Source organism: Hypanus sabinus, chromosome 10, assembly GCF_030144855.1.
Source record: "Hypanus sabinus isolate sHypSab1 chromosome 10, sHypSab1.hap1, whole genome shotgun sequence".
Taxonomy (NCBI): domain Eukaryota; kingdom Metazoa; phylum Chordata; class Chondrichthyes; order Myliobatiformes; family Dasyatidae; genus Hypanus; species Hypanus sabinus.
Window position 1 is genome coordinate 154,092,240 of NC_082715.1, and position 17,476 is coordinate 154,109,715.

The 17,476-nt window shown below is 53.7% G+C and overlaps 1 protein-coding gene across 1 annotated transcript in view; it reads left to right on the forward strand.

The window, feature by feature from the left end:
- The window catches only part of LOC132400391 (glutathione S-transferase theta-1-like), a 95,092-nt gene extending 86,574 nt beyond the window's left edge, over window positions 1-8,518 (forward strand). The window contains exons 4-5 of the mRNA XM_059981335.1: window positions 5,330-5,506; window positions 7,823-8,518. Of these exons, the coding sequence (XP_059837318.1) occupies window positions 5,330-5,506; window positions 7,823-8,029 (384 nt within the window). The 3' untranslated portion in view covers window positions 8,030-8,518. The remainder of the gene's footprint in view (window positions 1-5,329; window positions 5,507-7,822) is intronic.
- Window positions 8,519-17,476: the final 8,958 nt, after the last annotated feature.

The following is a 17,476-nucleotide window of genomic DNA, read 5'->3' on the forward strand; positions in this document are numbered from 1 at the left end:
TCATAAACCAACCCCCCCGAATCTCCACACCACATAACCCAACCCCCCAATCTCCTCCCCACATAACCCAACCCCTCTAATTTCCACACCACATAACCCAATCCCCCAATCTGCTCCCCACATAACCCAACCCCCTGATCTCCACACCACATAACCCAACCCCCTAATCTCCTCCCCACATAAACCAACCCCCTAATCTCACCATATAACCCAACCCCCCAATCTCCACACCACATAACCCAATCCCCCTAATCTCCTCACCAGATAACCCAACCCCCCTAATCTCCTCCCCACATAACCCAACCCCCCCAAATCTCCACACCACATAACCCAACCCCCCAATCTCCTCCCCACATAACCCAACCCCTCTAATTTCCACACCACATAACCCAAACACCCTGATCTCCTCCCCACATAACCCAACCCCCCCAATCTCCTCCCCACATAACCCAACTCCCCAGTCTCCACCCCACATAACCCAACACCCCAGTCTCCTCCCCACATAACCCAACCCCCCTTATCTCCTCCCCACATAACCCAACCCCCCCTAATCTCCACACCACATAACCCAACCCCCCTAATCTCCACACCACATAACCCAAACACCCTGATCTCCTCCCCACATAACCCAACCCCCCCAATCTCCTCCCCGCATAACTCAACCCCCTAATTTCCACACCACAAAACCCAAACCCCCTGATCTCCTCCCACATAACCCAACCCCCGTAAACTCCACACCACATAACCCAACCTCCTAATCTCCTCCCCATATAACCCAAGCCCGCTAATCTCCTCACCACATAACCCAACCCCCCTAATCTCCACACCACATAACCCAACCCCCCTAATCTCCACACCATATAACCCAAACCCCCTAATCTCTCCCCACATAACCCAACCCCCTAATCTCCACACCACATAACCCAACCCCCCTAATCTCCACACCACATAACCCAACCCCCCTAATCTCCTCCCCACATAACCCAACCCCCCTAATCTCCACACCATATAACCCAAACCCCCTAATCTCCACACCACATAACCCAACCCCACTAATCTCCACACCATATAACCCAACCCCCCTAATCTCTCCCCACATAACCCAACCCCACTAATCTCCTCCCCACATAACCCAACCCCCTAATCTCCACACCACATAACCCAACCCCCTAATCTCCACACCACATAACCCAACCCTCCTGATCTCCTCCCCACAGAACCCAACCCCTCTAATCTCCACTCCACATAACCCAACCCCCCTAATCTCCACACCACATAACCCAACCCCGCTAATCTCCTCCCCACATAACCCAACCACCCTAATCTCCACACCACATAACTCAACCCCCCTAATCTCCTCCCCAGATAACCCAACCCACCTAATCTCCTCACCACATAACCCAACCCCCCAATCTCCACACCACATAACCCAACCCCCCTAATCTCCTTACCAGATAACCCAACCCCCCTAATCTCCTCCCCACATAACCCAACACCCCTAATCTCCACACCACATAACCCAACCCCCCTAATCTCCTCACCACATAACCCAACCACCCAATCTCCACACCACATAAGCCAACCCCCTAATCTCACCATATAACCCAACCCCCCCTAATTTCCATGCCACATAACCCCATCCCCCTAATCTCCTCACCAGATAACCCAACCCCCCTAATCTCCTCCCCACATAACCCAACCCCCCTAATCTCCACACCACATAACCCAATCCCCCCAGTCTCCTCCCCGCATAACCTAACCCCCCTAATCTCCTCCCCACATAACCCAACCCCCCGAATCTCCACACCACATAACCCAACCCCCCTAATCTCCACACCACATAACCCATCCCCCCAGTCTCCTCCCCACATAACCTAACCCCCCTAATCTCCTCCCCACATAACCCAACCCCCAGTCTCCTCCCCACATAACCTAACCCCCCTAAACTCCGCCCCATATAACCCAACCCCCCAGTCTCCTCCCCACATAACTCAACCCCCCCTAATCTGCTCCCCAGATAATCCAACCCACCTAATCTCCTCACCACATAACCCAACCCCCCAGTCTCCACACCACATAACCCAACCCCCCTAACCTCCTTACAAGATAACCCAACCCCCCTAATCTCCGCCCCATATAACCCAACCCCCCAGTCTCCTCCCCACATAACCCAACACCCCTAATCTCCACACCACATAACCCCATCCCCCTAATCTCCTCACCAGATAACCCAACCCCCCTAATCTCCTCCCCACATAACCCAACCCCCCTAATCTCCACACCACATAACCCAATCCCCCTAATCTCCACACCACATAACCCATCCCCCCAGTCTCCTCCCCACATAACCTAACCCCCCTAATCTCCTCCCCACATAACCCAACCCCCCAGTCTCCTCCCCACATAACCTAACCCCCCTAATCTCCGCCCCATATAACCCAACCCCCCAGTCTCCTCCCCACATAACCCAAACCCCCTAATCTCCGCACCACATAACCCAATCCCCCAATCTCCTCCCCACATAACCCAACCCCCCTAATCTCCTCCCCACATAACCCAACCCCCTAATCTCCACACCACATAACCCAACCCCCCTAATCTTCTCCCCACATAACCCAACCCCTCTAATCTCCACTCCACATAACCCAACCCCTCTAATCTCCACACCACATAACCCAACCCCGCTAATCTCCTCCCCACATAACCCAACCACCCTAACCTCCACACCACATAAATCAACCCCCCTAATCTCCTTCCCACATAACCCAACCCCCCTAATCTCCTCACCACATAACCCAACCCCCCAATCTCCACACCACATAACCCAACCCCCCTAATCTCCTCACCAGATAACCCAACCCCCCTAATCTCCTCCCCCACATAACCCAACCCCCTAATCTCCTCACCACATAACCCAATCCCCCAATCTCCTCCCCACATAACCCAACCCCCTAATCTCCACACCACTTAACCCAACCCCCCTAATCTCCTCCGCACATAAGCCAACCCCCTAATCTCACCATATAACCCAACCCCCCTAATCTCATCCCCACATAACCCAAACCCCCTGATCTCCTCCCCACATAACCCAACCCCCCCAATCTCCTCCCCACATAACCCAACCCCCCTAATTTCCACACCACATAACCCAAACCCCCTGATCTCCTCCCCACATAACCCAACCCCCCTAATCTCCTCCCCACATAACCCAACCCCCCTAATCTCCACACCACATAACCCAAACCCCCTGATCTCCTCCCCACATAACCCAACCCCCCCAATCTCCTCCCCACATAACCCAACCCCTCTAATTTCCACACCACATAACCCAAACCCCCTGATCTCCTCCCCACATAACCCAACCCCCTAATCTCCACACCACATAACCCAACCCCCCTAATCACCCCCCGACATAACCCAACCACCCTAATCACCACACCACATAACCCAACCCCCCTAATCACCACACCACATAACCCAACCCCCCTAATCTCCTCCCCACATAACCCAACCCCCCTAATCTCCTCCCCACATAACCCAACCCCCCTAATCTCCACACCACATAACCCAAACCCCCTGATCTCCTCCCCACATAACCCAACCCCCCCAATCTCCTCCCCACATAACCCAACCCCTCTAATTTCCACACCACATAACCCAAACCCCCTGATCTCCTCCCCACATAACCCAACCCCCTAATCTCCACACCACATAACCCAACCCCCCTAATCACCCCCCGACATAACCCAACCACCCTAATCACCACACCACATAACCCAACCCCCCTAATCACCACACCACATAACCCAACCCCCCTAATCTCCACACCATATAACCCAACCCCATAATCTCCACACCACATAACCCAACCCCCCTAATCTCCACACCACATAACCCAACCCCCCTAATCTCCTCCCCACATAACCCAACCCCCCCAATCTCCTCCCCACATAACCCAACCCACTAATCTCCTCACCATATAACCCTACCCCCTTAATCTCCACACCACATAACCCAACCCACTAATCTCCACACCACATAACCCAACCCCCCTAATCTCCACACCACATAACCCAACCCACTAATCTCCACACCATATAACCCAACCCCCCTAATCTCCACACCACATAACTCAACCCACTAATCTCCACACCATATAACACATCCACACCCCAACCTCCCCATATAACCCAACTGCCGGACAGCAGGCAGCCTGACAACAAGCCAATCTCCCGGTGCCTTCGTCTGCCAGGTCCTGGACCCAGCCTCAGCTCCCTGGTGCTGTGAACCCAGTGGTCAGTGATCAATATTGTATGAATTTACCTGTGCCCAACCCATCCCCCTGGAGAGTCACTATCACCCACATTTGGAATTCTCTTCTCCTCACCTACCCATCTAGTGCCCATCCTCCCCTTTCTTCCATGGGTTTCTGTCCCCCTTCATCTTCACTCCTTTAACTCTTCCATCTATCAGACCAGCTTCTGACTTTGTCTCCAGCCATTCACCTTCCCCTCACCTTGGTCTCACCTATCACCTGCCCAATTGTACATCCCCCCCCCCCCACCCCACCCCACTCCTCCACCTTCTTATTCTGGCCTCTGCCTCTTTCCTTTCCAGTCCTGGTCGGAGGTCTCAGCCCAAAACATCCCACACAGATGCTACCTGCCCTGTGTGCGTTCTGAATTAACAGCTTCTGTAGAATCTCTTGTCTTTATTAAACATCTCCGCCACCAACCCTGACAGATTATTCCAGGCACCCACGATACTCTGTAAAAGACTTATCCAAACAGCTTCTTTAAATGTTCGCACTCTCACCTCAATACCTGCCCCATGCTATAAGGCATTTTGACTCTTGGTAAAGATTCCTGCTCTCTACTCTATGCCTCTCGTAGGTTTAAAAATCTCAGCTGGTCAGTCAGTGTCCGTGGAGGGGAATCAACAGTCAACATTTCAGGACTGGAAAGGAATGAGGAAGATGCCAGAGTAGGAAGTTGGGGAGGGAAGGAGTCCCAGCTGGCAGGGTGAAGGAGACAGGCAGTGGGTGAGGGGGAAAGGGAATGAAGTAAGAAGCTGCGAGGTGATAGGTAGAAGAGGGAAAGGGCTGAAGAAGAAGGAATCTGATAGGAGAGGAGAGTGGACAACAGAAAGGGAAGGAGGAGGAGGAGCAGCAGAGGAGAGGAGAAGGGATAAGAGAGGAGTCAGAATGAGGAATAGAAAAAGGGGGGGGAGAAGGAGAAATGCCCCCCCTTGTAGATGCCCATCCACAGGTTGCCAGGGGCAGCTCTCTGCCCTTCCCTCAGCCTCAGCCTGTGTTGTGTGGTTCCCACAGGGTCTGGTGCCGGTCATTGCTGGGAAGCTGGAGTCAGACACCGGGTCGACGGCAGCTGTGAACGAGCTGAGCCAGAGCCTGGGGAGGTTCCAGCAGAAGTTCCTGCAGGACAAGCCCTTCATCGCCGGAGCTGAGATCTCTCTGGCAGACCTGGTGGCCATTGTGGAGCTGATGCAGGTGGGTAGGAGATCTTCAGCACCAGAGACTGTTCATTTGTTATCATCCCGTTTCCTCTCTGTTTTCTCCCACATTCTTATCATCTGCATCCCTTGGCCGTTGGACCATAAAACACAGCAGCAGAATGAGGCCATCGAATGTCCTGTCAGAGAATATGGTACAGCACATTACAGGCCCTTCGGCCCACAATGTTGGGCTGAGCATGCAACAGCCTCGAGAAACTGCCGAGAATTCCCCGACAGCATAGCCCTCTACTTTTCTAAGCTCCATGTACCTATCTAAGAGGCCCTTAAAAGACCCTATCGTATCCACCTCCATCACCACTCGAAAGAGAAATTCTTCCTTCTTCATCTCTGTTCAGAGTGGACACCCCTCTATTCTGAGGCTGTGCCCTCTGGTCCTAGATTACCCCCCCATTACAGGAAACGTCCCCTCAACCTCCACTCTCAATAGGTGTTTCAATCACTCTCCCCACACCACCTCTGCAGTGAAGCCGTTGATGGTTGAGCAACCATTACCCCCCACCACGGGGGGGGGGGGATCTCCCTGCGACACCACGCTGCCCACCGGAAAGCCCCTGTGATACCGCAAGCATAGGGAGAGGCCATGATCACTGACACTTTTCCACTTGCCCAAACACCTGGCTACGGGCTTTATGAGCTGGGATCTCCTCCTCATTCAAACACAAACAAGTTGTGTGGGGGGGGAGAGGTTGGGAAGGAATGGGGGAGAGAGTGGGTGGGGGAGGGAGGGGGAGAGGTTGGGAAGGAATGGGGGAGAGAGTGGGTGGGGGAGGTGGGAAGGAATGGGGGAGAGAGTGGGTGGGAGGGAGGGGGAGAGGTTGGGAAGGAATGGGGAGAGAGTGGGTGGGGGGAGGGAGGGGGGAGAGGTTGGGAAGGAATGGGGAGAGAGTGGGTGGGGGAGGGAGGGAGGTGGGAAGGAATGGGGGAGAGAGTGGGTGGGGGAGGTGGGGAGGTGGGAAGGAATGGGGAGAGAGTGGGTGGGGAGGGGGAGAGGTTGGGAAGGAATGGGGAGAGAGTGGGTGGGGAGGGGGGAGAGGTTGGGAAGGAATGGGGGAGAGAGTGGGTGGGGGAGGGAGGGGGAGAGGTTGGGAAGGAATGGGGGAGAGAGTGGGTGGGGAGGGGGGGAGAGGTTGGGGAGGAATGGGGGAGAGAGTGGGTGGAGGAGGGGGAGAGGTTGGGAAGGAATGGGGGAGAGAGTGGGTTTGGGAGGGGGGAGAGAGAGTGGGTGGGAGAGGGGGGAGAGGTTGGGAAGGAATGGGGAGAGAGTGGGTGGGGGAGGGGGGAGAGAGAGTGGGTGGGAGAGGGGGGAGAGGTTGGGAAGGAATGGGGAGAGAGTGGGTGGGGGAGGTGAGGAATGGGGGAGAGAGTGGGTGGGGGAGGTGGGAAGGAATGGGGAGAGAGTGGGTAGGGGAGGGAGGGGGAGAGGTTGGGAAGGAATGGGGGAGAGAGTGGGTTTGGGAGGGGGAGAGAGAGTGGGTGGGAGAGGGGGGAGAGAGAGTGGGTGGGAGAGGGGGGAGAGGTTGGGAAGGAATGGGGAGAGAGTGGGTGGGGGAGGTGAGAAGGAATGGGGGAGAGAGTGGGTGGGGGAGGGAGGGGGAGAGGTTGGGAAGGAATGGGGGAGAGAGTGGGTGGGGGAGGGAGTGGGGAGAGGTTGGGAAGGAATGGGGGAGAGAGTGGGTGGGGGAGGGGGTGGAGAGAGTGGGTGGGAGAGGGGGGAGAGGTTGGGAAGGAATGGGGGAGAGAGTGGGTGGGGGAGGGGGTGGAGAGAGTGGGTGGGGGAGGGAGGGGGGAGAGGTTGGGAAGGAATGGGGGAGAGAGTGGGTGGGGGAGGTGGGAAGGAATGGGGAGAGAGTGGGTGGGGGAGGGGGTGGAGAGAGTGGGTGGGGGAGGGGGTGGAGAGAGTGGGTGGGAGAGGGGGGAGAGGTTGGGAAGGAATGGGAGAGAGAGTGGGTGGGGGAGAGAGTGGGTGGGGGAGGTGGGAAGGAATGGGGAGAGAGTGGGTAGGGGAGGTGGGAAGGAATGGGGAGAGAGTGGGTGGGGGAGGGGGTGGAGAGAGTGGGTGGGAGAGGGGGAGAGGTTGGGAAGGAATGGGAGAGAGTGGGTGGGGGAAGGAGGGGGGAGAGGTTGGGAAGGAATGGGGGAGAGAGTGGGTGGGGGAGGAAAGGAACACAGTCCCCTCTCGCTCTCAGAGGTCTTGAGGTGAGTGTTGGGACACTGGCTCTCCCAGCAGGTGAGGTGTGTGATTACATTGCAGGCATCTCATTGGCGACACCTTGTGCCCTCTGTCCCACAGCCCCTGGGTGCCGGTTATGACCCACTCGATGGAAACTCCTCCCTCACCGCCTGGCGAGAGCGGGTGATATCCGCGGTTGGGCGAGGTCTGTTTGATGAAGTCCACGAACCGGTCCTAAACACACAGCAGAGGTTGAAGTGGATTGCAGAGAACCAGCCAGCTCTGTTAGAAGCCCTAAAAACGATGCTCCTCAAAGAGGGGAAGTAAAGTGTGGACCCAGAACACTCTCAGCTCTCCTGGACCCTGAGCCTGCGGAGAAGGCACTGTCCCACACGCCTGGAGACACACGAGGGAAGTCAGATGTTGGAGCAACACACGAGTCAGGCACCATCCCTGGATGGAAATGAAGAGTTTTGGGCCAGTCCTCATGAAGGGTCTCAGCCCGAAACATTGACTGTTTTTCCAGCATTTTGTGTGTTGTCCTACGCACACTGTACACGTACAAAAGCTGGATGAGCTCAGCAGGTCGGGCAGCATCCGTTGAAATGAGCAGTCAACGTTTCGGGCCGAGACCCTTCGTCAGGGTTGACTGCTCCTTTCAACGGATGCTGCCCGACCTGCACAGTTCATCCAGCTTGTTTGTACACACCCGTCCCTGCGCGCCACCCTGTGATGACATTTCTAGCAGGAATGGATTCGGTGTTGCTCGTCACAAAAGTCTCCCTGTGTCACTTCTCCTAGCAACAATGGAATAAATGTTTGTGCTGATGTTTGTTTACAGTCTTCACTGCCTCGCTGTCTGCTGTTGCTTCATTCGCCCTGGGCAGCAGCATCCGATCGCTCGTGCTCAGTCAGGATTGAAAGGGAAAGTGAGGCTGGTATTTATATCGTCCCTTCACCTTGTAGACGTGCCAAGGATCCACACAAACACAGATAACAAATCATACATGGGACCTCAGACAGTTTGGGCGGGGTTTTGCAGAACGGCTAGGTTATACAAATTAGAAGATAGAACACTACAGTAAGCCCAGGCCCTTCGGCCCACAATGCTGTGCTGACCTTTAAAACTAGTCTAAGATCAATGTAATCCTTCCCTCCTGTGCAGCCCTCTGTTTTTCTATCTTGTACCTACCTAAGAGTTTCTTAAACGTCCTGATGTATCTACCTCTGGCCCCAGTGTATTCCATGCACCCAGCACCCTCCGTGTAAAAATCCTACCTCCAACATTCCCGTTTAACAAATCATGTTAAAATTATGCTGCCTCGTATGGGATATTTCCACCCTGACCACTCTAACCATGTCTCTCACGTATTTCTGTTCATTCACCCTCATCCTCCTTTGATACAAAGAGAAAAGCCCTCGCTTGCTGAACCTATCCTCAAAAGACACGCTGTCTGATCCTGGTAAATCTACTCTGCATCCTCTCTGAAGTTTTCATATCTTTCCAGTCATGAGAACACCAGAAGTGACCACCCCAAGCTTAGTCTGACCAGAGCTGATACTTGGCCTTGGACTCAGTACCGTGACTAATGGAGACTAACACCTTGTTAACCACTCTGCCAACTTCCACGAGGGGTCTACGTACATCAGATTCCTAAATTCCCCCGCATCACCAAGAGTCCTAAGGGAGGGAATTTCCTGACATGATTAGTGAGGAATACAGCTGGTAACAATGGGGTGGCCGCAGAAAGTTTATTAAAACTGAGAGGCCTTAAATGAAAGGGCTCCAATCTAAACAGCAGGGTAAACATTTCCACCCATGGGGTGTGTTTGTTCTTTGGCCTCTGGTGTGTCCAGGCCAATGCCCCACGGCATGAGCACAGCACACAGTGGCCTGCAGCAGGAGGCTCAGGCATCGGACCCCCCGCCATCTCCGAGGTCACACAGCCAACAGCCCACCGGGGTGACGAACAGGAACATGAACTGAGCAGGTGAAAGGCTGTATCCAAGGGTCAGGCCCCATGGACAGCTCGACCCACCCCGCCCGAGAGACTGTCTGAAACCACCTCCTTCTGCGACCGACCCTGAGTGGCCACCAGACCACAAACCTGAGTAGCCAGGCAGTCATCCAGAGCCCCGGATGATCAGACAAGCAAGGACCACAATAACTCCAGCTCAAATCCCGTACATCAACTCCTATCCCACTTCTCATCTCCTATCCCTCTTCTCGTCTCCTATCCCACTTCTCGTCTCCTATCCCACTTCTCGTCTCCTATCCCTCTTCTCAGCTCCTATCCCTCCTCTCGTCTCCTATCCCTCTTCTCGTCTCCTATCCCTCCTCTCGTCTCCTATCCCACCCTCACCTCCTATCCCACTTCTCGTCTCCTATCCCACTTCTCGTCTCCTATCCCACTTCTCGTCTCCTATCCCTCTTCTCAGCTCCTATCCCTCCTCTCGTCTCCTATCCCTCTTCTCGTCTCCTATCCCACTTCTCGTCTCCTATCCCACTTCTCGTCTCCTATCCCTCTTCTCAGCTCCTATCCCTCCTCTCGTCTCCTATCCCTCTTCTCAGCTCCTATCCCTCCTCTCGTCTCCTATCCCTCCTCTCGTCTCCTATCCCTCCTCTCGTCTCCTATCCCTCTTCTCGTCTCCTATCCCTCTTCTCGTCTCCTATCCCACTTCTCGTCTCCTATCCCTCTTCTCGTCTCCTATCCCTCTTCTCAGCTCCTATCCCACTTCTCAGCTCCTCTCCCACTTCTCAGCTCCTCTCCCACTTCTCGTCTCCTATCCCACCCTCACCTCCTATCCCACTTCTCGTCTCCTATCCCACCCTCACCTCCTATCCCACTTCTCGTCTCCTATCCCACCCTCACCTCCTATCCCACTTCTCGTCTCCTATCCCACTTCTCGTCTCCTATCCCACTTCTCGTTTCCTATCCCACCCTCACCTCCTATCCCACTTCTCGTCTCCTATCCCACTTCTCGTCTCCTATCCCACCCTCACCTCCTATCCCACTTCTCGTCTCCTATCCCACTTCTCGTTTCCTATCCCACCCTCACCTCCTATCCCACTTCTCGTCTCCTATCCCACTTCTCGTTTCCTATCCCACCCTCACCTCCTATCCCACTTCTCGTCTCCTATCCCACTTCTCGTCTCCTATCCCACCCTCACCTCCTATCCCACTTCTCGTCTCCTATCCCACTTCTCGTCTCCTATCCCACTTCTCGTCTCCTATCCCACTTCTCGTCTCCTATCCCACTTCTCGTCTCCTATCCCACTTCTCATCTCCTATCCCACCCCTCAGCTCCTTCCCTACTTCTCAGACCCTATCCCACCCTTTGGCTCCTTTCTCATTCCTCACCAACCAACTCCTCAGCTCCTCTCCCATCCATAACCCGCTATCCCTGCCATCCACTCGTTTCCCACTCATCATCTCCATTGGGTTCAAGAGCCTGATGGTTGAGGGGTAATTCCTGTTCCTGGTGGCATCAGTGAGAAGAGAGCATGGCCTGTGTGGTGGGGGGTCTTGATGATGGACGCTGTTTTCCTGTAACTGCACTCCATGTCGGTGTGCTCAGTGGAGGGGAGGGCTTTACTCATGATGGACTGGGCCGAAGTACTGGCACTCACGTGCTGGTCCCAGGACAGATCCTTTGAAATGAAAACACCGAGGGTCTTAAAGTTGCCGACCCTCTCCACCTCCGATCTGCTGATGAGGACTGGCTCGGGGAGCTCCGCTTTCCTCCTCCTCTGATCAATAATCAGCTCTTCGGACATTGTGTGAGGGTTTGTCAATGGGGCACCTCCCTCCTACACGCTGATTCGTCACCACCTTTGACTCAGCCTACGACAGAGACGTCGTCAGCAAACTTGAACATGGCACTGGAGCTGCGCTTCACCACACAGTCGTAAGCGTAAGGTGAGTAGATCAGGGGGCTAGGCACACAGGCCTGTGCTGATGGAGATTGTGCAGGAGATGCTGTTGCCAATCCACACTGACCTGGATCTGCAAATGAGGAAATCAGGGATCCAGTTGCACAAGGAGATATTGAGGCTTAGGTTTTGAAGCTTATTGATGAGTTTGATGGGGTAGTGTTGAATGCAGAGCTGTAGTCGAAGATGATCATCCTGATGTATGCATCTTTACTGCCTAGATGTTCCAGGACTGAATGAAAAGAATGAAGTGGCGTTTGCTGTTGATCTGTTGTGCTGGTAGGCACATTTGATGGATCTAAGTCACCCCTCAGGCAGGAGTTAGAAACATAGAGAACCTACAGAGCAATACAGGCCCTTTGGCCCACAATGCTATGCTGAACATGTACTTATTTTAGAAATTACCTAGGGTAACCCACAGCCCTCTATTTTCCAAGCTAAATGATATGTTTCATCACCAACCTTTCAAAGCACTTCATTACAGTGGATTTAAGTGCTATTGAATGATAGTCACTGATGCAGGTAACCACATTCTTCTTGGGCACTGGTACAATCGAAGCCTGCTTGAAGGAGACGAGAACCTCAAACTCCCAAAGCAAGGTACACTGTCCGGGCACAATGCTTTCATCCTGCTGATGGATGCTCTGTCATCAATCTCAGAGACTGAAATCACAGGGTCATCGTGGGCTTTTCTGATGCTTTTCTGGAGATCATACCTGGATCTCTTGTATTTCACCTGCTTGCTAGACTCAGCCGATTGTGGATCTCTTGGTTCATCCAGGGCTTCTGATTGGGGAAGACTGAATGATTTTGTGGGGAATACTCATCCATGAGTGACTATTAAGTTTATGACAACCGTGGCTCATTTGTTCAGACCCCCGATGAGTCCTTGAACACGGCCAGTCCACCAACTCAACGCAGTCCTGTAGTTGCTCCTCTCCCTCTTGCAACCACCTCTTCGTTGTCCTTATCGCTGGAGCCTTGCTCACTGGCTTCTGCCTGTCTGCAGCCAGATGTTCAAATTTCCCTAAATGTGGTGTAGGGATGGGATAGTGGGCACTCCTAATTGTAGTGTAACAGTGGGTGAGCGTGTTTGAACCCTTGATGATGCAAGTTATATGTGATACATTTCTTCAACAAATCTGATTGAAATCCCCAGCAGTGACTTGAAGGTAGTGTCAGGAGCAGACATAGAATGGACCCAAATGCAGGACGCAGGCACTGAAGTACTAGGGGTAGGGTAGGATGAGGATGCCATGGCGTGCAAGGGGTAATGCAGGTGGGGCTGGACCCCAGAGTTCGGGCAGGCAGAAGAGCCCCCTGGGGCGGGCACATAACTCCTGGGCAGGGCTGCCTCCCATGCAGGAACACGGAGGCCCGGGCAAGACGTGGAACACCAGGGCAGGTGCGGGCACAACCCATGGGAAACGAGGGGAAGAAAGGGTAGGAGTCCTCGGGGGGTGGGGGGGGGGCCACATGGATCCCAGGCAGAAACACGGAGGCCTGGGCAGGTGCAGGGCACAACCCATCAGAGATGAGGGGTAGGAAGGGACAGAACAACCCATAGGGTAACAGCAACAACCTGGCTTACCCGACAGAGGCAAGGGACAGGAAGGGAGCTGGGTCCAGGGTGGGCAGCAGGACAACCGGGATACACCGGGAAATAGGAAAAGGCAAGCAGACAGTGCGACAGCCCGGGCAAGGCAGCAGGACCAGTGCACACGAGAGAAGCAGGGGAACAAGACCAACCGGACACAACAGATACAGATCAGGATGACCGCCCCCCCCCCCCCAACTAGGCTCAGCCCCCGAGCCCCTTATAAACACCTGCCCCCTAATAGGCGACAGGTGTACCTCCTTAAGCCAAGATGATCCAATGGCTCCGGGTGACAGGAGTGCCGGCTGCACGGTCTGGAGTCTGGAGTCCGCGGACCGGAGCAACACCCGGCAGTTGGGCTCCGGACCGGACCCTAACAGGTAGGCATCAGGTGAACGAGGTACGATGACCCTTTAGGGTCATGAATCATTGAGACTGGAGTTTGAGGCCTAGTGTTTGGGATGCCATCACCAAGGCCTGTTGTTCAGGGTCAGTGGGTCCTGGGGTTGATGCTGAGGGTCAAATTGGAAGTCTGCAATTTGAAGCCCATTGGCCACAGACCTGGGTCTGCAAATCACTACAAGCCTGCTGAAGTGGTTGAAGGCCCAATGTCTGCATGTCCAAGCCTGCTGGTGGCCGGAGGCTGAAGAGATCAGCCTGCCTTGGGGTTAGAAGATCGTGTTTGTGTGTGTTTGCTTTGTTGTTGTCTTGTTGCTCGTGGTGTTCTGTGTTGTGCTGCCTGGCATTGTGGGCCTGCCATGTTGGCATTGGAGTGTGTGGTGACACTTGCAGGCTGCCCCTAACACATCCCTCACACTTGTTGGTTGCTAGGCAACATGGTGGTGTAGTGGTTGGCACCACGCTTTACAGTACAGCTGACCTGGGTTCAATTCCCGTCACTGCCCGTAAGGAGTTTGTATGTTTCCCCATCTGCTCTGGTTCCCTCCCACAGTCCAAGGACCTTTGGTCATTTGGTCATCGTAAATTGTCCCGCGATTAGGCTGGGGTTAAATCGGGGCAGTGCAGCTCAAATGGCTGGAGGGCCTATTTCACATCATAATAAATAAATGAACACAAACAACACATTTCACTAGAAAACATGAGGAAGTCTGCAGATGCTGGAAATTCAAACATCACACACAAAACGCTGGTGGAACACAGCAGGCCAAGCAGCATCTATAGGAGAAGCACTGTTTACGTTTCGGGCTGAGACCCTTCGCCAGGACTAACTGAAAGGAAAGATAGTAAGAGATTTGAAAGTAGGAGGGGGGAGGGGGAAATGTGAAATGATAGGAGAAGACCAGAGGAGGTGGGATGAAGCTAAGAGCTGGAAAGGTGATTGGCAAAAGGGATACAGAGCCAGAGAAGGGAAAAGGATCATGGAATGGGAGGCCTAGGGAGAAAGAAAGGGGGAGGGGAGCACCAGAGGGAGATGAAGAACAGGTAGAGTGATGGGCAGAGAGAGAGAAAAAAACAACTAAATATGTCAGGGATGGAGTAAGAAGGGAAGGAGGGGCATTAACGGAAGTTAGAGAAGTCAATGTTCAAGTTTCACTGTGTGTTCCAATGTCGATGTGATTAATAAACCTGAACACGTCCATCTGGAGCTTGACCTCACCGTGAAACAGCAGGTTGTGGCCTTTACACTGTTTTGGGCCTCATTCCTCGAGGGATTCCCCTCCACAGCCTCCAGCCTCGTGGTGCCTCAGCCTGTGCTGGGGTCAGGGCAATACCTTTCTCTGAGGGTGTGGAACTCTCTCCCCCAATGGTCAGAGTCCGGAAGGCAGAGGGAGAGAGGTTCTCGGAAGAAGAGTGAGTGGTTATTGAGTGTGGAATCAAGTTTATATTCAGAGTAGTCATCAGCTTATCAGGTGCCAACATTATGGCATGAGCATCAATTTCTCCAACTCCTCTGTTTCCCCTCCCTCTTTCATTTGTTTTTTGCCCATTCTGGTGGCCCTCTCTCCCTTTCTCTTCTCCTCCCTGTCCTGATAACATGCCTTTTGCCCTTCTCTAGTTCCCTATCTCCTTCCCTTTCTTTAGCCCTTTCCCTTTTCCACCTGTCACCTCCCAGCTCCTCACTTCATCCTCCTCCCCCACTCCACCACCTTTCCCCTCACCTGTCACCTCCCAGCTCCTCACTTCATCCTCCTCCCCCACTCCAACACCTTGCCCCTCACCTGTCACCTCCCAGCTCCTCACTTCATCCTCCTCCCCCACTCTGCCACCTTTCCCCTCACCTGGTCTCACCTGTCACTTCCCAGCTCCTCACTTCATCCTCCTCCCCCACTCCGTCACCTTGCCCCTCACCTGTCACCTCCCAGCTCCTCACTTCATCCTCCTCCCCCACTCCGTCACCTTTCCCCTCACCTGTCACCTCCCAGCTCCTCACTTCATCCTCCTCCCCCACTCCAACACCTTTCCCCTCACCTGGTCTCACCTGTCAGCTCCCAGCTCCTCACTTCATCCTCCTCCCCCACTCCGTCACCTTTCCCCTCACCTGTCACCTCACAGCTCCTCACTTCATCCTCCTCCCCCACTCCAACACCTTTCCCCTCACCTGTCACCTCCCAGCTCCTCACTTCATCCTCCTCCCCCACTCCGCCACCTTCCCCCTCACCTGGTCTCACCTGTCACCTCCCAGCTCCTCACCATCCTCCTCCCCCACTCCACCACCTTTCCCCTCACCTGTCACCTCCCAGCTCCTCACCATCCTCCTCCCCCACTCCACCACCTTTCCCCTCACCTGTCACCTCCCAGCTCCTCACCATCCTCCTCCCCCACTCCACCACCTTTCCCCTCACCTGTCACCTCCCAGCTCCTCACCATCCTCCTCCCCCACTCCGCCACCTTTCTCCTCACCTGGACTCACCTGTCACCTTCCAGCTCCTCACTTCATCCTCCTCCCCCACTCCGTCACCTTGTCCCTCACCTGTCACCTCACAGCTCCTCACTTCATCCTCCTCCCCCACTCCACCACCTTTCCCCTCACCTGTCACCTCCCAGCTCCTCACTTCATCCTCCTCCCCCACTCCAACACCTTGCCCCTCACCTGGTCTCACCGAACGTGCAGCCAAAGTCAAGTGAAAGAACACTTGGTACTGAACTACACATCGGTCACAATATCCACCCTTGGGTTTCATTTTCCCCGGGCATTTACAGGAAAATAAAGAAATACCATAGCACTTGTGAATAAGTATAGATAAAGAAAAGCTGCCAAACGTATGTCACATGTTGAGAAGCAGATGTAATGATTTCTGATTTACAGCCTGGGGGAATTGCTGCACAGTGGAAAGTCAGTGAGAATTAAATATGTGGCAGGAAGTTTGTGGTGGGAGAAGTGGGGTTCAAAAGGGTAATGGGAACAGTGGAAAGAGGCAACTGTGGGACAGGTTTAATTTGACCTGGGGTGGCATTGAGTCCTGGGGAAACAAACGACTGATGTTCATGACAAGGGTTCAAAGCTAAATAGTGGGTTGGGTTTGATGAAGGAAAATTTATCAGGTTGAAGGAGAAGGTGATGGGCACCACGTAACTGAGTGGTTGGAACGACATCGTCACAACTCGGGTCAATTCCCACGTCATGTGCCAAGAGTCTGGAATGTGTGGGTTTCCTCCGGATCCTCTCACAGTCCGAAGACATACCGGTCAGTAGGTTAATTGGACTTTGTAAATTGTCCTGTGATTAGGGCTGGGTTAAATCGGGGGTTGCTGACTGTCGAGGCCCTGTGCTGTCCTTCTGACTAACTCAGATTTGTGAAAGAGGTGATGCAGTCCTGAGTTTCTCTGGGACAGAACATATAAATGTAGCGGAGTGTCTCCAGTTAGAGTCAAAAGGGGACAAATGGTGAATAGACAGAAACAAAATGCTTCATCGGAAAGCAAACAGCGTTTTCAACAAGATGGATGAATTAGAGTTCAACAGGTTTGAACTGATAATGAACCAACTTATTCCCACATTAACCCCATTTTAATGGTAATTTCCCATCAGCTCCCCACTCACCACCGCACCAGCAGCCTCTTAGCCCAATGGCCCCCACGTCTTTGGGATGTGGGAGGAAGCTAAGGAGGACATGGTGATTTTCTTCTGAAGAAGAATACAGGTTAGCTCTGCAGATAGCACAAAGGTGCAGTTACAAAGTCACTAGGCTGGCAGCTAAATACTCCCAAATACTTAACTTTGAAAGAACTAGGGAAAATGGAAAAAGAAGCGAGAAAGGTTGGGTGGAACTCAAGGGGATGC